Source organism: Electrophorus electricus, chromosome 7 (genome assembly GCF_041902795.1).
Source record: "Electrophorus electricus isolate QZ-2024a chromosome 7, ASM4190279v1, whole genome shotgun sequence".
Classification (NCBI taxonomy): Eukaryota; Metazoa; Chordata; class Actinopteri; order Gymnotiformes; family Gymnotidae; genus Electrophorus; species Electrophorus electricus.
The window spans coordinates 13,668,483-13,695,798 of NC_137503.1; the positions used below are offsets into that span (position 1 = coordinate 13,668,483).

Sequence of the window (27,316 nt, forward strand, 5' to 3'; positions counted from 1 at the left end):
TAGAAAGGCAGTTTGGGTTTGAAATATGGGGCAGAGGGGTTGAGTAATTATTAGGGTACACTGTACTCCTCCTGAGTACTACTCCCAGGCCATAAGCATCATGGGCTTTGGGACAACTCCCACCTTTCATTCTTCAGGCCAGCGGTAACTGAGTTTACACACTCCTCCGGCAAACACACTGCTCTGAGCTTTTAAGAAAAGAAGCGACTTTAAAGTTAATGTTTTGCCTTAGCACAAACAAAGGTCTGCAGGTTTATCAAGCGACCAAGTCAAACAAGAACCAGAGCTGCTTGCTTGTCAAATAAAACATCCAGCCTACTCCTTAAAGCAAAGGAAACCCTTTCCTCGAGATTCAGAGCTGCCCAATTAGTAATGCATGCTGGATTACACCCTCCGGTTGACCTTGGAGATCTTGAACATGGACTTGTCTAGCTGTTGTTCTCCTTTCTGGTTTACCTCAAGCTAATCAAAACCTATTTTCACCTTTCTTTGAAGCAAGCTGAAGTTGTAAAATATGGAGGCTAAACCACTGAAACAAGTAGCACTGCCTTAAAACATGCAACTAACTGCACTAATCATTGTGGCTTGTGTTGTAGAACTTTATGAGCAGTGCCTGAGATAAGACCTAGGTTAACATTAGGATCAAAGGGAGGCTGTAAACTGTAGGAGGTTGACAGAATAAAGTGAACACCAAATGAAAAGAAGTTCGTATTTTGAAGAGACTAAACCTCAATTAAAATACAAAATACACATGTCTTTCATTAAATTCTAATAACCAGCTTCTGTTATAAAGGAAATTACAAAAACACTTTGATTTGTGGTTAGAAAGCAATATGATAATGGGTCAGTCACAGGTAAAAGGAGGGGCAAGAGAAACTGTTCAAAAATGAGACACCATATTTTGCACTGGCCAAAACAGGAAGATAAATTGTGCTTGTAAACTAATACTCGCTAATGGCATAACCCTAATCAGATACATAAACAGAAACTTCGTAAAAATGAACGCAGGTCTCAGTTTAACTACTGATTTCATGTTTCAGTGTTCTTAAAGAGGGGGTCTGGAAGCCATGTTCAAGTTTTAAAAAATCTCGCCACCAGAGTTTAAAAATATTCTGGCACAATGGTTACCAATCAAAGGCCTTAAGAAAATAATATGTTCAGATTTTGCTTTTCTTTCATTTTCTTTTCAGAAAGCTAAAAGAAGTCTTCACCTCACTGCTTTCTCCTGAATGCTGTAATTCTTCAAGAACTGTCCAATTTACTAATGGTTGTTCAAAACGTATCTAGCTACATTCAAATGAGAACTGAAACTCGTCTGAACACAAAAGGCCAACTGATTATGAATACATCCACATATTTCCTGGTGCTACAATATATCTTTCTCTATGTAAACCGTGAAACCGTTGACATTTCCATAACGACTTGGTGCATTCGTGGCCGGTTCACACTGCAGCTCATATGAACTTGTTTCGACATGAGACACAAAGGAGGCACACAGTCATAACATCTCTCTGTGAAAGTGCAACACACGCACTAATCCCAAGGAAAACGTGAAAACTATTTCTTTACTTTAAAAAAAAGAAAAAAAGTGAACCGCTGTAACCACTAATGAAAAAAGTATAGTCTGCAATTCTAAAAAAAAAATAAATAAATAAAAAAATAAAAAAATTGCTAACCTACATGATAAAAGTAGGATACGTAAAACTTTGCTGATTTCAGTTCAACATTTTGCTTAAAATGAGCAAGGGACATATTTGAAATAATTTATTTAATCTGGTATTGTCTAAAACTCTTTTACTCACACCAAATGAAAGTTCGTCCTGTTCAAACGCGGCGTTATCGCGAACGGTCGGACTTCGCCGTGCACGGAGCGCGTGTTCATCTTGACATTTTCGTTCTTTTGTTGTCACGCCACAAAACGCGAAGTCATCTTTTTCTGTATTCCGTCGGTCGGAGTTTAATGCTCGAGTCAAGCTGCCTTCATTCAAACTGTCGGACTCGGAGGAGTATCCACCCTCTTTCGTGTGTGCACGGGCGACACCCCCGGAACGTGTCAACCACCCTGGTCTCCCTTTACCCTAATTGTACCCAGATGTATCACACCGCTTAACCAACAAGTATTAAGTACATTAACAGAATTACAAGGGCCTGATAAAAAATCCCATTAGTTTAAATAATATCTAATTATATATTTTGCCCAAGTATAGAAGTGCAATACTCAGTTTTAAACGTTACTGTTAAGATATACCAAAGAATCACCAAATAACAGACATTCAAAATCTATATTCTAACTAAATTACACTATGAAAACGATTTTGCCAGATCACTAACGGTACCATTTTTCAGGACAAATCTTAACCCAGTACCCCCTGAAGCCAAAGACAAAGGGGTTTCTCATGCCAAATGGGACCTTGTTCAGAAGCACGCTGAGCTGGACAGAAGGGACAGATATTTTTAACAATAAAGCCTTTGAACCTAGATATGACTAACCTATATAACCAGTTTGGTTTGAGCAAGTCAGCGCTATGCATCACGAATCATAACTATGCCATCCCTAGATAGATAAGAAGACAGAGCCTTTTTGATACGCCAAGCTTCCAAAGATATTAGTTTTTTCGATTAAAGACATAATGGAACTTTGCATCTCACACAAATCACATTTATGTGGTTTCTGATTACAGGAAAAAAAAAAAAAAAAAGAAAAAAACCTTTTTTCTATGCTAATTTTTAGGACTGAGGAACTAGTACCATAACGAACACTGGCCATATATACTCCCATCTTCACTAAATATTGACGTCAACAGCAGATTACCCTACAATATAGATTTTCGTTTAATCACCTAAATACGCTTTACGTTTTCATTCACCTCCACTCTATTTCTGATATCACACGAAGCATTTAGACTGTAATGCCTTTTCCAGACGATGCCTCACGCCACACGTAGTCTACCGCGGCAGTGCTTTCCACACATTCATCACTGTGCATCTTTGAAGTGGAGTTTCCTCCATCCATGCGCGAGAGCAGCAGGGAGGCCTGGGAAGGGTTTGCTCTGAGACTGGACTCAATGAGCTCCAGATGAAAGCCAGAGAACAGGTAATAAAGGTTACATACATATATATATACACATACACACACACACACACACACACACACACACACACACACACACACACACACACACACACTCTTTCTTTGTTGGCCTGTTGTGTGTAGCCGTACCAAATCCTGGAGCACAGTGTAACTCATGACTATTGAAGGCATTGAGATTAGGTTCAGACTGCCTCTGTCTCTTTTTGTCATGGTGCCATCTCATCCGCCAGGCCTGTTCAACAAATACACACTCTGTGTGTGGCCATGAATAATTCCTCAGTCACTGAGCTGCAGTGGCCCTCACCATGATGCAACACTGTCCATAGAAACAATTACATGCATATACCCCCCAAAAAAGCCCAAAACCACACAAACTGTTATTTTCAAACTTGTAGGCATCTGCAATCTACTGCAAGCAAAGGTTTAAAGGTAAACAACGGTAAACAAATCCATCAATGTAACATCTATTTTTACAGTTTGCCTATGGTTCAGCAATGCAAACAACAACCTATAGGAATAAACAAAGCAAAAACAATGCAAATACACATCTGAAAACATACGCAATTTGAACTGTTTATCTTTGTTGTTTGGAGTTCAGAAAAACACAGGCACATCTGTCTACAATGCCTCTTAACATCACTGCAACAACAGAGCCTCACCAATGGCAATGACCCAGAAATGTTCATCCAAATCAGGGGTTTCCAAATTGAGTCTTGGAGATCCTTTGCCTTGCAGAGGTTAGTTCCAACACACCTGCTTCTAATATTCAGATTCTCTGTAGTAAGGTAGATCTAAAGGGCCAGAGTCAAACCCCTCTGATCTAAACCAAGCACCCCCAAGAATTAGTAGTAACACTGCACTGTGGGCAAACACTGCACTGTGGTTTAACATTTCACTGTAGGTTAACACTGCAGTGTGAGCTAATGCTGTACTGTGGGCTAACATTGCACTGTGGGCTAATACTGCCAAGCTGTTTTACTATTGATGTCCAGAGAAGCATGAAAGCATCAATAATCTTCTGGGCCTTTACATTTTAATACTGCATCATCAGCCAAAATATAGGAACTTGAAGCATAACAAAGCATAACGAACTAAGATAACTGGAACCCTAATTTCAATTACCATCCAAATTGAGGTTTAGAGGTAAACTTATTGTTTAGACAAGGTTAGTGTTGGTAGCAGATGTTTTGATGATGATGATGATGATGATATTATTATTATTATTATTATTATTATTATTAGTTATTAATACTATAATATGACTAACCTATATAACCAGTTTGGTTTGAGCAAGTCAGTGCTATGCATCACGAATCATAACTATGCCATCCCTAGAGAGATAAGAAGACACAGCCTTTTTGATACGCCAAGGTTCCAAAGTTATTAGTTTCTTCGATTAGAAACATAATGGAACTTTGCATCTCACACAAATCATATTTATGTGGTTTTCTGATTATAGTAAATAAAAAAAAACAAAACTGTTTTTTATTTTGCATGCTAGATTTTAGGACTGAGGAACTAGTACCATAACAAATATATATACTCCAATCTTGACTAAATATTGATGTAAATATTGACGATACCTCACGCCATATAATAATAATAATAATAATAATAATAATAATAATAATAATAATAGTAATAATAGTTATTATTATTATTATTATTATTGGAGAATCTTTGCTTTAGCATTATTCCATTGTGATTATATCTGCTGAAAACAGGACATACTCCATCAGTACTGTCTCTTTTGTTGCTCAGTATCAGCTATTCTGCTCTAATTGAACAGCATGAAAGCTGCTCTCATACTCCCTTATCAGCTCTGTATATCTGCACCTACCACTCAACTGCTACTGAGAAACAACATGGCTGCCGCACACCATATGTTTCTGTCAGTGTTGTTCCTGAAACAAACTGAAAGGCAAGTGGCAGAAGACAAGGAGACAAGCGCTTGAAGAGAAGGCAGCTGGGTATATGGACAACTCAAAAACAAACAAATAAGACAAATCTGAAAAAAATTCTCTCACTTTATCATTTTAAATAACACAATGCAGTTAATACAAATTGGCTGTCACTGAAAGACAAAGAAATTCATAACACAGCTCCTGCTGGTACAAAAGTTTCTATATGAAATACACTGACAAATATTAATTCAGAATTGGTTTAAAGGGATAGGTGGCATGTCACAAATTAAATATTACTGTATCAGGTCACACACATGCACATCGATACACACACACTGTATTGCTGTATTGTTATTTTTGTGAGGTGTTTTCATTGACTTGTGTATTGCTGAAGTTGGATAACCTTGCACTTAACCACTGTAATCAAAAGACAATCAAAAAAATATTTAGTATAAATTTAAAAAGAGTAAGACATTTTAAAAAATGATTACAATATAAAATTATCTAAATACATGCAGATCCCACCTCCCACCTGTATTAATACACTTGCAAGGACCTACTTGAATTTTGTGTCTGGTATTATGTCAAGAGTTGGGTTTAGGATCGCTATAATTACCTTTATTTTTTAAAAGCATGACATACATACAAGCTTCCTTTCTCACAAGTGTAACATTTATTTATAGAAAGCTCACATATCAGTACAAAATATTCACTGTGCATGCATTTAATTTCAGGAAAGGCAGGCAGATGATGTCACTGAAGGATCTTAATAGCTTTCTAAATCTGCAGCGTGTCAAAATGCTAATGCACAATCTTTACTAATAACCACTGTATTTGCATTGAGGAGGTAATTTTTGCACTTGGGTGTGACCTCCTACAATGAATGCCTTTCACTTGAGTCATTTATTCTTGGGTGGCCTGGTCTGCAGAGGCTAGAACCAGCTGTCTTCTTTGATATACACAAGCAAAGCATAACCGGTGTCCGTCTTGTACCTTGTACAACCAGTGGCTTTGTTTTGAGTCAGTGACAATGGACCTGTTTTACCTTTTTAGTAATATTTAATATTTTTGGAAGCAAAACCAAGAGTTGCTGCGGCTGCACAACCACCCCATTGTAATGCTCACTCTCAGTTCACCTCACTGGTGACCTGGGCTTTGTCTGCTTGCTTGAGCTGCTCGGTTGGAAAATGGTGACTATATCAGGCCCATGCGTTTGTGCAGCAAGAGCATGGCAACAGTCTGTGGTCTCGCCAGGCCCACAGCTGTCTGTGGTCTCTAGTTCCATTGTTCCCTCTGAAGAAGGACTAGGCGCCACGTGCACAACTGACTCCACAGCCACCAAGAGGGGAAAAAAAAAACGAATGGCGATGGACTGGTTTGGAATCACAGTAAATGGTTGCCTATTGATTATTCATAGTGGGTTTGTCTTGTTGTGTGGGAAATGTTATCATTTTTGCATAACCTCACATGGCGGTATGCTAATTTTTTGTGAGCTCGAAACTTTGAATGTTAATGTGCTGTCAGGTCATATGTTCCAGGTTGACGTTGCTGACATGACTCACATGTAATGAATATGCCCAGGCAACCTGACCACCTGTAACCGTATGGACATGTCTCCCTGTAATGCGGAATTCTAGGTCCTCTTTCCTACCCAGATGTTTTTGCACGCATGCGTGTGTGTGTGTGTGTGTGTGTTAGTGTGTGTGTCCAGCTGATGTCCACATGTGTGGTAGCTGTACTGCCCCACCATGGCTTTAATGAGGTGCATCCTGTAGACCATCAGTCTTAGAACCAACCATTGTACAAGGACAATGGCATTCATGCTTCACGGTGTGTATGACAGTTCTTTAAATTCCAATTACGATTCCCTTTACATTTTTGTAATCGTCTTTCTCTATATTGTCTACAAGGGCAAGGTGAAAGAGAAAGTAAAAGAGAGTATAAAAGAGGTTAAAAGAGACAGAAAATGAATAGGACACAACACATTTTGGCATCCTGCACAAACGTCATTTGACTTAACTGCTTATGGAAGCTTTTCGCTGTACTGTATATTGATTTGCAGACATTTTCCATCTTCTTTGGGATTCTAGTCACACACACATTAACACCCTGACACACACACACACACACACTGCTTTTCATCAGGTCAGACTGAAGATGGGGGTTACTACGGTTGCTATGGCAACAATACCCGATCCATGTGCTGCATGCTCTGAGGCATGCTGCTGCAACAGAGAGAGAGGGAGAGAGGGAGAGAAAGAGAAAGGAAGAGAGAGAAGGAAAGGGAGACGGAGAGATAAAGAAAAAGATAGAAAGAAACTAAGAGAGAAATCAACATACATTGGGTGGGATCATTTTTTTTCAATCCACCATTACCTATTCATCCCCGATATCTACACTCTTCTATCTATGTAACCAAGTATATTTCTTCACACTCAAGGATAATTAATATTGCACCACCTGATGGAGCTAGCCACCCCTGCAGACAGGCTGATATCTGTTAATGATAGTTGTAAAGTCTTCTCTCTTTTTGCCTCATTCCATGCACTCATTCATTTGGTTTGGCTGTGACCCATCTCTCATAGCCAGAGCACTAATCGCTCTGCAGCGATAAGCACAGAGGAGCCTGGGTGGGCTTTTACTGTTGCATACTCTGTTCACAGCATTAGCCCACTCCATCCATCAGATGCAGGACAAGGAAAAATGCCAAACAGATCATTCTCTTTCTCTATGTGTAGGAGAGTGGTGGACAGAAGACAGCTGTGACCAGACACCATGCTCTGCTGTCCTTTAGCATACAAATGCCTTAACCTCATTTGACAGCACATTCAACTTAAATGAATGTTTGTATGGGGTCTAGACTGTGAGCAGTGATGAGTAGTGCCTGTTTATCTTATTTATACTGTGTCTAGGAAATTAAAAAATGTTTACAGAGTGTGTCTTTAAGTATGCTGCAGGAGAAAGGGTAAAAATTGAGAGCTGCATGTTTTTATAACTGGATAAAAAGAGGGATGAGTGGGAGACAAGATATGAAGTCCAGTTGGAGTTCAATTAGACCTGCATAGGGTCATGTATATCACCTTAAAAAGCCATAGACCTCTAAGTCAATTGTCACATTCCCACTCATTCATTCAAATGAGAATCAGTGCAGATGCATAGAATTTGTTAACTATACCACTCAGATCAGGACCCAGGTTCAAATGCAAACAGGGTCACATTGATTACTGTTCATTAGTGATGATATATATTTAGTGAAACTGTTAAATGCTTTTAGCAAGCAGGTTTTGTTCATGGGAACTATTAACAACCAATTGTTTGTTGTAAACTGGCTTATATATCAAAAGCACACATACAGACCAGGGGTATACATGGAACATGGCATTTAAGACCATTTTTAGCAAAGAAACAGTGGATTCAATGGAAAGTTATAACTTAACTCTGGGTGCAACTCCACAGTACCACAAACCGAACCAGTTCACTGGCTAGCCTGTAAATCCACCTTTGGTTCTATAATTCAGACAGAACTGTAACATAAAGATGTGTTGGTAGGCTTTACTATTTAAGAATAAAACCTAATTCATATATGACTTAATTGAAGCAATAATAGCAGGTGACAAAACTGCTACCTAATCAAAGACATTTCTCATGTAAATATAAAGGCAGGTAGCATGTCCTCAGAAATTTAATGAGCTAATGATATTAACAACTGTGTGACATTAAAACAATCTCGATTAAGAGTAGCTTTTCCACCACCACCACACATAATGACAGATGAACAAGTATCACTTTCATTCTCTCTAGTATCCTTAACACTGTAATTCATTTTTGGAAACTGTTTACAGTATCTACAGTAATTACAGTTAAGCCCAATCAATCTCTGTTGGAGTTCATTTAACATGCAGGTGTATGCTGCACATTATTCTAAATTGATGCAGATCCAAACAGTGGAAGATAGAAATTAACTATGGCAACCATTACTAATGCAAGAACCGATTTTATATGTTAATGTCCTTTGTCAACCGAGTAGCTTTATGGCAGATTGCTGTATTAGGGTTGGTTTACTTGCAAAACATTTCCACAAGGACAAACAGCATTAACTACACTTAAAGAGGAACTACTGTCTGTGTGTGTGTGTGTGTGTGTGTGTGTGTGTGTGTGTATTGTGTATACAGATCTCTACATTTCACTGCTTGCTTGAAGCAGCACCCAATGGCTAGTCATTTTCTATGGTGGGACATCACCCCCCCCATTTTCCATTTTCCATTGTATCTAATCTCATGCAAAAGAGGTGTAAACCACAGCAGAGCGTTGTACTAATGTGGGGAAAGATTCAGTCAGGTTCTACCCTCATATGGCTCACTGCTATCTTCCCTACGATGTCATTCCTATTCACTTATTCAACTCTGACTTGAAGTGCAGAGAAAAAAGCTAAAACTGCCAACCTAACCAGGAGAAATTTATTTGCCCTCCCTGCTCATAAAACGCTAGAGTTGGGATGGCATATTAGGAAATGCCGTGCGCTAACCCTGCGCTACTAGAGAAGCAATAGCCCAGAAACTGAGGGAAATCTATTAGGGCAGGCTGCAAGACAGCTGGTTTATGAACCTCACTCTTGCCTTTCATTTCCTCCTGTCTCATTGCCATGGTTACTGTGCAGGATTCACATCTCCTAGCATCATGAAGCTAATTTTTCTCCCTCACCTTAGTTTGCTCCACCAGACATATGCTGCTGACCATGTCTGTTCTCTGAAACATCCACCTATGTGGATTAGTTCAAACTGTCATTACATGGTAATAAATGGGAGCGAGCAGATTCTAATATTAATGCCAGTGTGAACACTGATGTGTTGACTGGTAAACAGAAGTGTTAGCTGAAGCAGGGGGGCTGGAGGGACCGTGCTGCTTGACTGACCTGTGCAGGTGGCACACAGCAGGTGGCTCAGAGGTGCTAATGGTCACCATGACAACCCTGCCTGAGGTTCACTAGGGGTCCACATGGGGTTGGATGTCCATGCAAATGTATCAACAGGCTAATGCAAAAGTACAAGCTATCACACAGCTGGCTATGAGGAACTAACTGAGTGCTAACCACATACGTAAATAATATAATCTGAGAATGTTTGTTGGTCATCGTGCTAGTTCTCAACGCTCAGGTTCTATGGAGGATTAGTGGGACATGAAGCAAAGTGAATCTGATCAACCAAGCTCATACGTTTAATATGAGCCGTGAGTGAGTGTGATCATCCACTGCCAAATCTTTCATATTAGACTTGAGGTGGGATTGATTGTGTTTGCCCTTTTTTTGCCAGTTCTTCTTTATATATCATATTACATCCCATTTCACCCAATTACAATCTATTTCACCCTATTTTATTTCTTATCTTTTCATTTCTGTTTAGGTGGGTCTGATGTCATGCAGCTTTCTCTAAACCCTGCTGCAAGAAATCTGATAAAACCCCTTTACTTCCCACTAGAGAACTGGCCTGAATTCCTAGTTATAGCGAGAGAGTGGGGGGCAAATATTTGACATCCTTCATGCAAGAGCTACACTCTACAGATTGAAGGAGGTGACAGGTCAAATTGTTTTCTGAAGTTGGAAAGGGTTTTCCAATCAGAACAAAAGAGATGTGGTCACGTTTACAGCAAATTGGCTTGATACAGGCATGGGTTAGAGTGTGGCAGAGCTTCCAAAGCGAGCCCAGCCACCTGCCATGATTCCCTCTGGTAATCTCCTCTCCTGCAGCCACTATGAGGACAGCTCAATGTCAGCCTTTCTGCTTCCAAATATCTGGCAAGACACAATGCCTCCATCACCTAGATGGTGATGCAAACCCAACATACAAATACTAGGTGCAACTTTTTATCCCCTCAAAAAGCACATGAGCATTGAAAACACAGACTAATCATCCTTCTTGGTTCCTTTAAAAAGTATACAACATGTCAATATGATTGGTAATTTCAGAGTTGAAGTTGTGGATGAACTGTGCACTGAACCCAGGGGCTGTTCCTGTAGCAGCCTGCGTCATCTCCGCAGGACCCGCTGGTAATAAGGTTGATTAGCATACTTCCTCTGATGCGCTACACTTTGATTGCTGTTTAATCTACTGTTCTCCCATTCAGATCAAAGCACCTTGACAGGGCTTCTGGTCTTCTCTCTTCACTTGGCCTACTCCACCCTCCACCTCCAGACCTGTCTTTCAAAGGTCATTTCCATGACGTCAAACGGCTTCCTTTAACTCCTACCAGTTCCAGTTGGACATGGGGTTATAATTCTAAGCATGGAAATGGGAATCTGTGCATGTAACCATATACCTCACATACAGGAAAGAAAAGCAAACCACTGCCTGCATTTTAAAAGAGGACTGGAACCTTACCCGTTAGCCAAGTTGTCGTCATCATCGTCATCATCATTCAGACTTTTGCTCAGCAGGTCTGAGTCGCTCAGGTAGCCAGACTTGGAGTCGCTGTCCCCGGCGTCCAGGCCTTCAATGAGGTCAGCGCGGGGGGTATGCCCGAGACGGCCAGAGCAGCGGGCAGGCATGGTGTGTGAGGCATACTGGGACGAAGCCCTGGGACCCAGCGAGTAGCCGCCGCCCGTGGAGGAGGGCGCATCGCCAGCCTGCAGGCGAGGGCTGGCCTGCCCATGCCGCCACGACAGAGGGGATGAGCGGCCAGAGAGGCTGGAGACACTACGGCCGGTAGGGTCGTCACTGTCGTAACAAACGCTGCCGTCCAGGCAACTGAAAGGGTGAGAGTAGGGGAAATTATGAGAGTAAGCCCTGTGTATTCCAATAAACTCCAGAACAAGTCACCCAGTCCTCACATTTTGTACTGCGCTATATGTACAGGCTCTAACATAGAAATCTTTTTTAACAGGTGGAAACAGAATGTCACGCTAAGTAATGGCATTCAAAAAATTTTAAATACGGTCCTTTCCATGTCTCTCATAAAGTCACCACCGCAGCAGAAGAAGCATTTCTGCTCACCAAAAGCAGGTCATTCCTGTGTTCCCAGGGTCTTGTATTCCACAGATTTATATGGCACATAATGGGAATATGACAAAGAGTCCTATGTTACCAGGGTTCTATGTTCCCTGGTTCTACATATGTGCTCTCCTATGCTGTTCAGTTCTATATAGCATATAATGGGAACCTGAAAAATGTTCCTCAGCTCTGTATTTGCTTAGTATGGCATCAGCTATTGTGGAAACAGATCAAAATGGTTTTCTCTTTCCCTAGCACGTATATGCCTAGGGTTAAGGTTATGGTTGGGGTTAGGAGGGTTAATGTGTGTTAACAGAATATTGAACTGGGGAACAGGACCCTGGAACAAATTGATGTAATCAAGTAGCATAAGTAGTTATACAGGCAAATTACATCCAAGAATGATTATTTTTACCACTAATATTAGCTAGCTTCTAGGTAAAGTTCATGATCAGTGACATGATATGAATGATTTCCTAAAAAATGAGTATTGTGCTTTCAGGACAAAAATAAACAAAATAAAATTATTATAAATAATTGTCTCATTTTGTCAAATGGCCATATAGCTTAGATAAATGACTGCCTACTGTTGCTGAACTGCACATATAAAAGAGATCAAATTAGCCTTATGCTTAACCTTCAGGCTATTATTCAGTGTGGTCAAAACTGAAATTTTGGGGAAAAAAAAAAGTGGACTAATATTTTGTCACTCTGCCCAACAAATTAGCTTGGAGGATAGCAGGCTTCTAAGAACTGAAGCATTTTTCCCAGCAGAAAGACACAAGACCACTCAAATTCAGTGCTTCCTTCTAAAATTTCTGAATGATTCAGATATCATACTGTTGGCACTTGTATGAAAATGCAGTGGAATGAAACTAGAGTGGAACACTTGTCTTGTTCATTGGTCATGCTTGCACTGTTGATAGCCAGAACTGATAGTCAGCTAACACACTAACATATTTAGTGCAATATTTAAACAAACTCTTCATCTTGTCCTCTGTCTCTCTCTTTCTCTTCCTTTAAAAATTAAGCCATCAACCTTTTCAAGCCTTTCTTGTTATTTTGTTAAAATGGTTTCTCAGCTGCCAAAATTGGACAATAGAGCTGAAGAGAGTAATATGTCTCTCTAAATTATGCACAATTGTTATTGCAATCACATTCTGGCTTTTTATCTATTAGACATACATTTATTGTATGTATTAGAAATGAAATGTTTTAAGGGACGTGGCTTGAGCTGACTTGAACAGCAATCAAAATGGGAAGGTAGTTGCCAGAGTTTCAACATTAATGTGACATAAAGGAGTTGAGGATTTACATCCAATATGCAAGACAATATTATTATAACAACCCTAGTTCCGTGAAATTAGGGATTCAGGGAAAGAACTAGCAGAACTAGAAATGTGGGTTTTTGTGCAGGCCCACAATCATAATTAGCAATAAACAGCAATAAGCTTGTTTGATTAGTACAGTCAATTTATTTTGTATGTTTTGGCTGATAGCCCACAAAGAAGACAAACAAGTCATCAATAAACACTATTTTTCAACATCAAGATGGCTATTTTACTCTTGTGCAATGAACTGTCAGAATGATTGTTCATATTTATATGAAGCTTTGTGACCCAAACATGTGACTCATACAGTTAACAGGAAAAAGATTGTAGGCTCCAGACAGCTTAAGGCTGGAGAGACTCTGGTGATCTGGATTTTTGCACAAATGCTCCATCTGACTGACAAAAAGGATGTAGAGGGACACAGGAAAATATGGAGCTACAAAGTCTCAGAGGCTTTGAGAATTCTCTGAAGAGCAGCACAGAGAGATCTGCTGAAGAGAAATCTGCTGAAGAGACCAGAGTTCCAGAAACAGAGATCATGCTACGACAAGCAAGAGCAGCATAGATCTGGGAGTTGTAGGAGATGCAAGAGGCCATCATGGTGTACCATAGAACCCATAAGAGGAATTGTGATCTTCAGCTTTCACGCTCAGTCTTATTCTCTTTCGCTCTCTTTCTCTTTTCACAATGTTTTATTGGACTCCATCTTGACTCTTAACCCATATCTGGTTCATACAAGTCTCATAGAAGACAGTAGATGTACAGACACTGTACAACTGTACAGATGTAGTAGTTACTGCATATTTGTGGGTTTAGTAGGGCAGTTTGCATTTCAATGTCGATGAATGTTGTACAATGTAATTGAAGCATTTGTGTGTTTGTAAAGAATTGAAGCCAGGTGTTTGGACAGCTGAAGTGGCAACTTTCCAAGAAAGGCATGGCAGGAGAAAAGGGTGCTAAAGCAGTTTGTTTGTGTACAGTATATCTTTAAGTCTCTGTGTGTGTGTCTGTGTCTTTGAGAGAGTGTCTTTGTTTTGTAAATGTCCAAGAAGGTTTCCAAAAAGTTTTGGCCACAGATCCAAAACTCATTTAGAATGAATTATTTGAACTATAAATGGCTGATTTCATGCACACTTGAGCATGTGTGTGTGTGTGTGTGTGTGTATGTTTGCACATTATATGCCTTACCCATGGGTGAGCTGGGTCCCTCGCAGGCTGGACATGGTGTCCTCCAGATTTTGCCGGAGATCCAGAACATTCTGAACAGTGCGCTTCCTCTGAGACTCTGGATCTGTAAATGACACCAACAGCTCAGTTAACCTTCACATATAGCTCAAATGGTGGCTATAGTCTATTGTTATTTCTGTCATTCAAACATCTGTAGTGATTTGTATAGACATTAAAGGTGCTTGCATAAAAGGGGACTGCAAAGTTTTAGAGCTGGCAAATATTTAAACTGTGGTATCATTTGTATAATAACCTGCATTGCAAGCTTTGACCACATGCACGTACGCACACACACACACACACACACACACACACACACACACACACACACACACACACACACACACACACACACACACACACATTCCTTATGACTGAGGATGCATCCCATTAACAGGATGTGGACTGTTTAACATTCTGGTAAAAATCAGATCACTATAAATTAAAGAGAGTCACTGCAGAGATTTGGTATACAGGATTGCTGATCTCTGTACTGCTAAATACAGTTAAAATACTCACTGAGCCCCCTGGAAAACACACTCATATGATCAGATTTGCGTGTTGCATTCACAAATTTCCTAGCAATTAGAATTTTCTTTTAAGCATGACCTATATTTACAAGTTGTCCAGACATGTCTTCTAGTCATGCATAGCTGTTAACAAAAGAAAAAACTACTGAATAAAGGATTGTATTTATTTTTGCTAGCACTTTATTAGCTTTAAATAATTTAATTTGAATACAAAAATTTTACTTAATGCATAATCATGATGCAATTCTCCTGTTATACTATATTTAATTTCACTCAGCTATTCTCGCAATGTAAATCATGACAAAACATACTCATCAGCTCTACTAAGGCCTAACACGCTATGATATTCCACATGGCTGCACTGGCCCTTGGCTTTAAATACAGTGACAAATTAGCCTTCAGTTCAAATTCATTTCCATCATTTATATTGATTTTGACTGTTGCTGTCCAGGTGACCATCCTCCGATGCAACACCTGGGTCCCTTGAATAACTCAAGCAATGTTTGTTTGCCCAGCTTTTTTGGCTCTTCATTCCACTATTGGTGCAATAGTGCTATGTTCTCACTTAATGAGCTCTGAAAACAGGACTGTTGCTCTTTTTACCCATAAAGTGTAGTTTTATGAATTAAAAATATGATGAGCATGAAGCCTAGCCTTATAAGGCATTTTTGGGGCATCAAATATGTTCAGTACTCGTCCATAGTGTGTATGACAGTTCGGCAAATGTGTGCACAAATTTTGAATCTGATGTGGCTAGGTTGGCCACTTTAAAGGTGCAATAAATCATTTTTCCAATGATTCTTCTTCATGTTATGAAACAGCAATTATACCGACACCTAGTGGCTTGGATGTTTCTGAGATTCTGTATTAAATGTATTTTAAACATGGCTACCCCCATGTGGGGAGCCCAATCTGTGGAGAATAAACTGGTTCAAAGATATTTGATTCTTTTCCTCAATTCCATGTGAGCTGCACTTTATAGTAAACATTTAAAATAATAAATTATGACTTTCATAAATATTATTTGCTACTTTTTGATGGTAATTAAAAAAATAATTCCTTTAATAAACCCTAGCAGGAATACATCACACCCCCAACAGAAGGACATATGGGGGATGGGGATATGACACTACAACACAAAACTAAAACCATAACCAAATCTATCTAGCCAACAGAGCTGACCAATCTGATATAGAAATCTGTAATGTAATTTAATGTTTAACTCACCAAACTTGACACCTACTTACAGTATTTATGTATTATATCACACATAAGGCATAACATTCTTACAGAAGACTTGATATTCATCATTTCCTACTTTTCAAAAAGAAAGGATTTGCTGACCACTGAGAAGTGAAGCCGTTTTTCTTTTGGGATTTTAACACTGTTGTAAACATCATAACCAATTAGCATTCAGAGCATAAACTTTTTGCGGTTGGCTGGTAGTTAAGCTACAAGTTGATCTGTTAAACCAATGAAATACAAGGTATTAGTTTTGACATATATGTGACACATTGACACTGACAAGCTAATATCAGTCAGTGGAAAACAACTACCAGCTCACTCCAGATGGATGACAAATATCTGTCTATTCAGGTGTTCTGCCAGACAGAACATACAACATGGTGATGATGGACAACAAAGAAACAAACTGTGAGCAATTAATAAAAATGTATTTAAAATGAAAAAAGGATAAAGTGTTGTAAACCAGTCAGTCATATGGCCTCTCTCAAAGCTAACAGTCTCTTCAGTATGGCCCATGTAAGAGGGTGAGGAGAGTGAAGCACAATCAAATTACTACTGCCAGAATCACACCATGATTGGAGGTCAGTTAGCAAACGAGAGACAATGTAAACAACTCAAACGGGTCATGCAGTCGCCTGTGCTGCCCAGAGGTCGTAAGCCACCACTTCGTTTACGGACTTCGAGAGGGACGGAGTGGGGGACCTGGCTGACACAGTGATGGTCAACATGGTATCAGCATGTCCAATCAATCCCATGGTGCAGTTAGGCACGGCGCCTGCACCGACATTATTAACGACTGGGCTCAGCCAGACAGAGAGAGAGACACACATAGAGACAGAGAGAGAGAGAGAGAGAGAGAGAGAGAGAGAGAGAGAGAGAGAGAGAGATGGGGGGGGAATTCCAAGAATGTTTGATGGTGAGTTGATATCACTTTATCAAAAATTATTTCCAATGGGAATTGGGGAATTAACATGCATCCTAATTAGCAATGTCCATGTGTCCCTTGAGGAACCTGAGTGGAATAAATTGTAAATTATGTACATCACCCTGTTTTACATAATTTACACATATGCTTATCAAGTAGAAAATTGGTTATAAATTTCTCCATATTACATGATATTATGTAATTTCCCAATGGCCAACAAATATATGATGACAAGGCAGCAAAATAGGGCAGAGACAAATGGACAAGAAACAGAATGTCCAGAGTAAGTGTTTATATCACTTTATATTTGATACTTCTCGTAACTGAGGGGAAGTGAAGCCTTACTCTGGAATAGGAATTTTTTTCAGAAGGTATCCAGTTCTGATAAATGTATGATGAATAGGGGTTTTCTTCAGAAGGTATCCAGTTCTGATGAGCATATGATGCAGAAATGAAATTGTAATGTATGAATTCTCTTCCCCATCTTCCTTTTATCAGCAAGGTCATGGAGTCTAAAGTGGCACATTTTACTTCCTGGGATGCAGAAGTAGGTCATGCACATTGACAACAGTCTCAGGAACAGAGCATCCTGAAACGATTGTAACTTCCTCCCTGCTCCGTAGTCACACTGGTCACATTGTGCCGACATTATTATCACAAAGGACTGGTTCCTGTTTTATTATGCTTCCTCTTTAGCCCCTCCTGCTGTCTCTACATGAGTGTCTTTGCAATCCTTCAAATCTCCTCAACTCTCAGAATTATGTATTTTTCTTATGTTTTCTATTTTTATTTTGCTTACTGACACCGTTAAGTCTTGTATGCTTAAATGACCTTTCTGTGTCTCAAAGTGTGGTTTATGTTCGAAATGGAAGCTCAAAAGTCTCACTTCCCGGGTTCCGTGTGTTCAAATCACATTTTGCAGAACATAGCACATCTTAGGCAAACTGTATATTCCAGACATGGTTCTTTGCAAAACAATACATAAAATAACTTGTCACAAGTTTTGGCATTCTGGCTTTTTTCTTCAGTCAGTCTAGTCAACAAAACTCTGCTGACATCTCCTGAGTGTAGGGTACTACTGTCTGTATTAGTCCAGGTCACGTTTGACCATAAGGAGCCAAATGTAGCTACAGGCTCCTATTACATTTCTGTCTCTTGTGGCTCCTTCTCAATTCAGCCCATTGTCCTTCTGCAGATATTCCAGGCAGGGTTTCCCCTGAAGGCCAACGTCCCTGTCCAGCTGCACTGTGCTGTTACATAGCAGCTGTATGCACATAGAAAACCAATGTTTTATCCTCTAGCCCAATATGATCCCATAGCCAAAGGAAGTATGCCATTTCCGCTGGCAAGCAGGGGCAATATCGCATGAGTTCAGGCAAAGAAGTCCATAAAGAAGTCTTTTATGCCTTAGTATATGGCACAGGACTACGAAATACACACAAGCTGTGCAGTCCTGTATGTTTGTGGGCCGCAAAGACAATATCAATGTGCAATATAAATGGACTGCTTTTTGATACCATGGGATTGAAATGATTTCCTGACTGGCAAATTAGGAGTTAATTCCACACATTCTATATTTAATGATGGATTAACATAAAAGTGGTTCTATATTAATGTACTATACTGTAAAAAAAAAAAACTAATGGTTAACTTTTGGGAAAAAATTTTATTACACAATATATTTTGTAGTGTGTTTCTTGTAATGTAATAAGTTTTAAACAACATCTGGAAATAGTCCTATTTGTGAAAAGAGAACCATCTTTGTCTCAATCAATGGGTCAGACCCTGGTTAAACTACTGTAATCTATTATCACAGTGTCCTGTTTTCAGCAAGCATGATTATCTCCTTTCAGTTGCTCCCCTCAAAACCTTGATCTGTAGGTGAAGGTGGTACGATTTGAAAAGGGGTTTCCCTGGAAACAATAGCAGAGCCTTAAGCCAGGGGATCAGACATTTAAATAGTTGGAGGATGGACATAATTGAAACTAGGGGTCACCCATTAAAAAGCTAATGCACAGATACAAGGAACATTGTAGTTCAGAAAACAAGATGGGATATTTGCAATATTTGCAGCCATAGCAATAGATACTGAGAAACCTCAGCCTCTTTGTGTCCTCTTCACCAGAAGGCAAAATGCAGCATACCATGCCAAACACAATACAATCTCCCTGCAGAAAACCCACTAAGGCAACAATGGTCATGTCAGTATTGAATAGTGATAGTGACAAAATTTTTTGTCTTGAGACTCTTCCTCCACAATGCAGTGATGATGAGCTCAAATGGTTCCATTTGCACGGTGCATGCGAATGGCTCCTGAATCCCAAGCGGATCATGGTCGTGGTAACGACCATGCTTGTCTGTCTGGCTGTATGTCTCTCCCACGCTCGCTAGACATGGATGTGCCATCTGTTAGCAGTGGTGGATAAGCAAGGCTAGGAGGAAACGGAGCACAGACATGCTGGTGCAAGCAGAAAGAATAAAACCCTCATGGCCTGTTTCATTTCACTCCCCTCTCGCTCACCATCCTCCGATAGCAGCCATTACCTCATTATAGATTAGAGTGGAGCGACACCAGTTCAGAAAACAAGCCCACATACACACACACATGGACACACGCACACACCCCACACCCACATGCATGCACACATGCACTGCAGCAAGGAGACAGCAGAAAGCAGATCAGTGTGCTAAACGCTACCTTCAAGCAACTTCCAGCAATCACGGCACGATGTAGGAAATAAGCCAACAGTGATATTTTGTAGCCAAAAATTCCCATAAAGGAGATTGCAGTGTCAGGAGGAAAATGGAATCACAAGGGCGCGATTGCACCAAGAACAGTGGGTAGTAATATAAAGCTAATTGCCCATGCATCTCTGTCATAAGAGCTACAAAATTTATGGAATTCAATAATAACCACAAGAGCAGGAGGTTTCCATGGGCAAACACTATAAATAGTGTGACCTGGTCAGGTGCATGGCCAGAACTTTCCGCCAGCCCACGCCAAGCTGTGTTGCTTGCCTTTTACAACACAGTAGCTTATAGCAAGCGGCTCTGTCCACAGAAGTAAGTGGGCATGATTGCCACCTCTTGCGCTAAGGTGCTGAGAGAAACCTCACTTGACGCTATGCCACACACAGACGCTAAAAGGTTTACACCCTACACACTGCCATGTACTCACCAAGCACCTGACTGAAGAGTAACTGTTCCAAGTCCCCAAGAACTGTGACCACCAGCTCAGGATCCACCTTCAAGAAAGGCTTATCAGCACCTTCCTCACCCTGACCTTTGGTCTCGGATTCCCCTTGTGCCCCGGCTGCAGGCTTCTTTCCAGTGGTCTTAGTCTTGCTGGAGAGGATGTCATCGTCCGACTTGCTGTCGTCTGGGGCTTTGCTGAGGGGCTTTACTTCTGCATAGGGACCACGCGGGATGCGGCTCTGTGTCTTGGCCAGCGCTCCGGGCGCTGCCAGTGAGGTGAAGGGCTTGGGCTTGGCCTGGAACAGCGAGTGCTCTGATTTGGAAAGGCTCCGTGAGAGCTGGGCTCCACCACCACCCCCACCGCCTCCCCCGCCCACCGCTTTGGGCTTGCCCGCCTTCAGGTGGCCCTGGCCACCCTTGCCCATGTCGTCACACCATTTGGGCTCATACAGCTGCATCTTCTTCTCGGCATCCGTCAGCACGGCTAGATTGGTGAGGGAGCGCTGCTTGCGCAGGCTGGCGGCCACAGGGATGCGTCCCTCTCCGCTGCCGGCCGTGCGGTAGACCTTCAGCTCACTCCGCGCCACGCTCTGGGGCACGCCAGACTTGCCTCGCTTGGCAGCCATGCCAGTGACTCTGCCCTCCGTAGCAGCCGTGCGCTTGCGTGCCTCCTGCTTGCTCTGGCGTGCCGCACCCCCCCTCTCCCCCCCTTCTTTTCTGCCTCTTACGCTGCCCCCAAGACGCTTCCTCTGCGGGAGAGCATTTAGAGCAGCTACAGCCTAGAGTAGAGGACGAGGGAGGAGAGGAAGATTGCACAAGCTCTGCCCTTTCTTTCTTTCTTCTCTGTTCTTTCTCTTTAAGGCAGGAAGAAAAGGCTAATTCTGTCTCCTCTCGCCTCTTCCTCCCTATGCCTTCCTGTCTGTCTGCTGCTGCCTCACCACTGCCCCGGCGTTCCTGCCTTTCTTTCTCTCTCTCTCCTCTCGTTCTCTCTTGCTCATTTCTCTCCTCCAGTCACCAGACCCTTCCTGCTGCTGAACCGCGCAGCAACCGAGTGACAGCAGCAGCAGACGCAACAACAATCCCTCCCCCTTTTCTTCTCTCTCTCTCTCTCTCCCTCTCTCTCTCTCTCTCTCTCTCTCTCTCTCTCTCTCTGCCTTCTCTTTTCCTGGTGCTCTCCTTTCTCAGTGCTTCACTCAGTCTCAGCAGAAAGTGTAAGGAGCAAGGGGATGATGACAAAGTGCAAACCTTTCTTTTAATTTCCTCCCAGTGTAGAACATCCTTTCATACATTTTCACACGACTTCTCTCCACCCCTTTGTTCCCCCTTCCCCTCCCCCGCAGGGCGTGCACACTCATTACAATCACAGTTGTATTATGTATTAGGTCCTAGCCATGGGAAAAATTAAGTCAATGTGATCCTTACTAGAGGGATCTAAAAATGATTGCAAAAATCAATCCTGAAAAAAAATGTAACATTTAAAATCCAAAGATATTATATCAATACATATATACTTACTGAGGTTTTCTGTGAAACATTCATATAAGTCTAGTTGAATATGTTTGGATTTTATGAATCACCAGTAAGAATGAAACTAAACCGGAAAAAACACTAAAGAAATATTTTTAATCTTAGCTCATCTACATAAATGATCTTGCATTGTCATATATGGCCTCTTATTGTTTATGACCAGATCAAGCCAGCCTGGAGACTGACTTTCTACTAGCACATTTGTGAAATGCTCACCAGGCAAAAACTAAGCACAGCACAAAAGCTACAAGCTTATCAACCAGCATGAGCAGAGAAGCACATAATCATTCATAGAATCAAAAATTAGGGGACATGGAGCAAGATTTCTAGCTTATCATTCAAACCTTTGCAGAGCATTGTGGAATGTTTGCCAGAGCAATCATTCAGCCTTATCTTGTGCCATCTATGCTTTGTGTTTTGGATGAGGTATTTCGAGACCATCCCTAGGATCATCGTTCATGACGATCCATACCCATATCTCAGTGGAGTACTCTGCAATGCTCTGCTGGAAAGGCTGTCTCCATGGCAACTATGCTACCTACATCACAACATGCGTTAGGCCTTCTGAGTCCCGGTACTTGGCACTGCACAAAGCTTTTTTAAAAAGGCAGCTTCACATTCAGACTTTTAGCTCTTTCTTTCTATCTTTTGTGAATGCCCTGGTCCCTCACAAATCTTAATGAAAGCAACAACCCTGACAGAGACCTGGGAGAGCCTAAAATGAGTTCTTCTTGACTGGACCGAGGCAGCTGACCAGTTTAGTACTTTGTCTAAAGAGAAGCCCCAGAGCTCCCCTGCTGAGGCTCTGTTAACTAGTCTGACTGCATGCTGATCACGGGCCATCTCAGGTAATTCAAAGTCAAATAAGTCAACTGATGTAACTGCAGGCTAAAAGGCAGCTGAGAAGAATAGCCTCTTGTGTTTCCCTTTATCATGAGCTATGCCATACTATTGACCATTTCTGATCTTTTCATTAAGTGAAAAGCATACTTCCTATGGAGAGCATCACAAAAAGAAACACACTCTGTGGCTTTCATATTTATTTTCTATTTATTTTCTATCGATAATGAACCAAATGCTAATTATAACAATTATTGCGAATAAAAAAAATACCATGTGAAAACCAGCATAACCATAAAGGTTGTCCTAAATGCTGGCTGATGTGGCCACTATTTCTCTAGAGATGCTTCCTACACATCTGGATTCCATTGTGAAGTCTGTGGTTGGCCAGCACAGCTGTCTGTTGACACGTGAGCATCCCCAAGGCTGGGCCTGCTCCGTCACCCCTATTACACTATGGCCATAAATTACAAGGGCTGAATAGAATGGCTAAGAGCAATCCCCGTGTTTCACTTGGTGTATGCTAAAGGAAATCCTAAAGGTGTGTGTGTGTTTGTGTGTTTGTGATCTTCCAAGTTTTTCATGATTAAAATGCTTCACTGGGTAAAACTCAAAAAATCATTTAATTAAGTGGAATGTAAACTTAAGGCCTAAGAGTTTTTACAGTATTTACCCCCATCTGCACATATGCTGAATATGAGGCTAATCACAAAGAGGCAGAGGACTGAATTAGTGTAAGGCCTGTTGGCATTTCCTTTTAAAGTTACGAAACCAATTTGTTCACCTTTTCTTATTACTCACATCTGGGGATATCTTGGCAGAGGAAAGAATAAATTGTGATTTAACTAGGAGAACAGATTTTTATTGGTCAAAAACTCTATCCCTGAGGGACCCTGGGTCACAGATCGGGTGGCAGAGGCTGAAACTGGATCCATGACTGTAACCCCACAGATAGACAAACTGGCATCTGTCGTGTCTATGCCCTACAGTCACTTAGACCTCAGTGCAGCCACTCTTTCAGAGCTTGCAAGAAATCAATACTCAATCACTATCATCTAGGATTGCTCTGTGACATGCAGATACACCCCAGACACCTTAAAAATTCAATAATAATGGAACTAATTATTCCACAGACAAGAGGTCTTTACAATTTGCTGAGATATTTGACTGATGAGCTGTGAATAAAATTGTAAGTGAAGCTGCTACATATTCATATTTTCTTTTCTTAATTTCTCTTTCTTTATTCCTCCCATTGTGAAGGTTGTTTCCACAAAACTACAGAGTATTGGCCCAATACTTTAAAACCATGATCTAAAAGACCCTGTGATGCCAATTATAACACATCATCCTTCTGTGAGACAACACTTAATGAGCAGTCATGACAGGAAAAGGTAGCTTAGTGAAATAATGTGCTATATACTTCAAAACCACCTCAGTATCTTTATATTCCGCAACATGTATTCCATCAATCAACAAATGTTTCTCATAAATTCTAAACAAACCATACTATATGACACTTCCAAACTCTTGCAACACTGTAGTGACCTAGAAAAACATTGAAGAAAAACATGCAGTCAATTATTGGCAATGTGAGTGATTAATCGTATTGCACAACTACTGCATGGATTTCGAAACACTGGGGACTATGGGACTGGCCAATGGTATGTGTGGGATTTGGAAAAACAAAGCTGTCAGAATTATGCACATGTTATTTACAGTATGTTTTCTCATGCTTTCCTTGCCAAAAGTCTGCTCACGAATTCTCCATGAACATCCTCGCACAGACAAATGGGACAAGCAGACATACAATGATCCAGCATAGTACCTAGTACAATGAATCTTTAGGTCTAACTAGTAGACCCATTAGTCAGCTTCTTGGTATTTGTTGCATTTAAGATGCTAGTTCAAGGCAAAGAGATTAAGCCTAGACTCTCCAGAACTGAGCTCATGACTAAGTCAATACTGACTCCCACAAGACAGTGGTGCTGGCAAGCTTAAAAGTCCACTAAGTTCAACTATCAGTACCATTTAAACTAGTAAAAAGAATATTAACTGTTATGTGTAGTGGGTCTGAGAAACATTAAAGTTACTTTCATTTTCAGATAGCATGTCCAGTTACGTGACTTGCAGCTAACAAGTGTACTCACAAGTGTAATCATGCAATCATTGAATACCAAAAAAGTCTTAGTGACATGTTTTTTACATTTGTACTTCAACAATGTAAATTTTAAACTGACAGATTAATATTTAATATTTGCCAGATATAAGAATTTGTTTCCCATTTGTCTAACTACCATATTGTTGTCAAGTATGTGTCTCTAGTTATCTATTTATCTATGCACTCTCAAGTGTGTGTCTCCAATTCTGTCATTATAAATGTAATCTCAGGTATGTATCTCTAATTATCTATTAAAGACACTAAAAAGAAAAGTTGGCCCTTGACAGAGAAAGTGTCTACACAGTATTATGTGTCAGCAAGTGAGAACAGATTAAAGAGGTCCAATATGCAGAAATAGTCTCTGAGCCAGAGTATGGCCTGACACAAAAGTAACTGCATCTCCTTTGCTATTAATTTGTATTATGTGTAATACCCCTAGCGGTGCTACCTACTTCAACCTATGCTCACAGGTTTGAAAACATCAATATTCCAAACCAAAAAATACTTTTGTATTTTGTTGGTTTTCTTTATGTAGAAGGCAGTGAATATAAGGGCGATAAAAAAAGCATTTAAGGAAACTATACATCTATCTGTACCTCTAACTGCCTGTTAAATACATAAAACATCCCTCTAAGTTTGAGCAGCAATGGTATGAGCACAGCTGTACACCAGAGTCCCATGGTTACTGAACTGCACTCAGTCCTCAGGATGCATGACTCCCTAGGCCTAAATGCTCAACTGATGGCAAAGCTATGATCATGGAAAAGATATCATGGAAAAGGCATAACCGGTCTCAAGCAGTCCAGCTGTCTCAGTTATGGTGGGACTCTGAATGTGGAAACAGAGACAAAATAGCATGTTCTCACTGCACCTAGCAATTGCAGAGACAGTAATTACATCTGATTTTGCCAGGCTTGAATTATGTCCATGTCCAAAGTCAAAGGCCTTTAATAATAGATCACATAGCAAGTGTAAGACACCAACCATGAACTCCGGGGTGCTGTGGGGAGAACTCACCCAAATCTTCACAGCACACTTCCATAGAGTCTGAAGAGCAGTCGCTCATATCCTCCAAAAAGGAAGGATCTGTGTCCTCCTGGATTTGAAGCCTGGAGCACAGATAGACATGGACATGTGTGCATCTATAAATCCCAGCCTCTAAATAATAAAAACTACTGTGCACTGAGCCATAGCCTGACAATACATAATAGTTACATCACTGTGAAAATGTATCACATTTTTTTGCAGGGAAAATTCATAAATTTAAGACATTGCAGCAAAATGTCCTATGTTGAACTAAGTCTAACTTAAATATGCATAGACACTAACTAACTCAGCAGTGTGTAAGCCTGAGTCAGTAGGGGTGATCTATAACTACAAACCAAAATCTCTTACCTGAATCTGAATGGTACCATTGCAGCCATATGCGGTGATCCACCACCTGCAGAATTTATGTTGTTTACTCTGGTGTTCTGGATTTTAGGCCGGTGAGACATCACAGTTCTCGCATTTATGCCTCCATTTGTCAGTTTGCTTCTTTGCTTGTTGATGGCAGGTTGATTACCACAGGACACTCCCCAGAGAAGATTCCCATTGGCTGTTCGAAGACGGGATTGGCCCTCCTTCGCTCTTCCCACCTGGAAATCCTGTGCCAGTGAACGAGAAGGCGGATGAATGTCAGCATTATCCAGACTTTTGAAATGGACTTGGCTTGATTTCCAGTTCTTGTTTCCATTTGTTGCCAGCTCTTTGACACTCTCCTGGGGCAGTGGGCCTCTTCGGAGGTCCGGCATGTCCTTGGAGTGGAATGCATTCTGCCCAGGGACCCGTGGGCTGCTGTAGGTAGTGTGGGAGCCAACAACACGCCAGGGTGAGGGCCCAGGCCGAACAGCTTTCTGACGCCGACCCTGAACGCCTGACATTGCCTCCTTCGGCAGCTCCTTGGAGCTGGTGCGACTAGCATGGGTGGAGGCCGAGGGCTGGCATTGCCCAGTGTTCAGCCTAGAGAAAGTGGTCATGGCGCGGGGCAGAGGGATGCCAGAGTCACCATGGTCCTGAGAGATGGTCTTCATGTTCATTCCAGTACTCATGGCCCAGGAAGTTCCCCAGGAAAAACTAGAGAGGAAAAATCATGGCAACACTTTTATTTAAATGAAGTGTGCCAAACCAAATTAAAGTGAAATATTTTGCCACCCTGCTACAGAGGTGTGTGTGGTAAATGTGGCCTTATATAGTGAAAACTTCTGTGTTGAAATACCTAAGAATAATTCCTACTCTTACAATGTTCATTTGTGTCTAGATGGACTTATATAAACACTGTATGTGTTAAAGTACCACTATTTTGCTGTGGCTAGCCTAGC

General features: G+C 40.9%; 1 protein-coding gene across 10 annotated transcripts in view; it reads right to left on the reverse strand.

The window, feature by feature from the left end:
* nav1b (neuron navigator 1b) overlaps positions 1–27,061 on the reverse strand; it is a 54,958-nt gene extending 27,897 nt beyond the window's left edge. For 6 of the 10 annotated variants that reach the window (XM_081716960.1, XM_081716959.1, XM_081716962.1 and 3 more), the window contains exons 1-4: positions 26,352–27,061; positions 25,974–26,065; positions 14,498–14,600; positions 11,370–11,735 (exon numbers count right to left, since the gene is read on the reverse strand). In XM_081716960.1, coding sequence (XP_081573086.1) covers positions 11,370–11,735; positions 14,498–14,600; positions 25,974–26,065; positions 26,352–27,046 — 1,256 coding nt within the window. In that variant the 5' untranslated portion in view covers positions 27,047–27,061. Of the gene's footprint in view, positions 1–1,802; positions 1,990–11,369; positions 11,736–14,497; positions 14,601–20,414; positions 21,655–25,973; positions 26,066–26,351 lie in introns of those variants that run through there. The other 4 variants (XM_081716965.1, XM_027000567.3, XM_081716963.1 and 1 more) reach the window with 3 other exon arrangements.
* Positions 27,062–27,316: the final 255 nt, after the last annotated feature.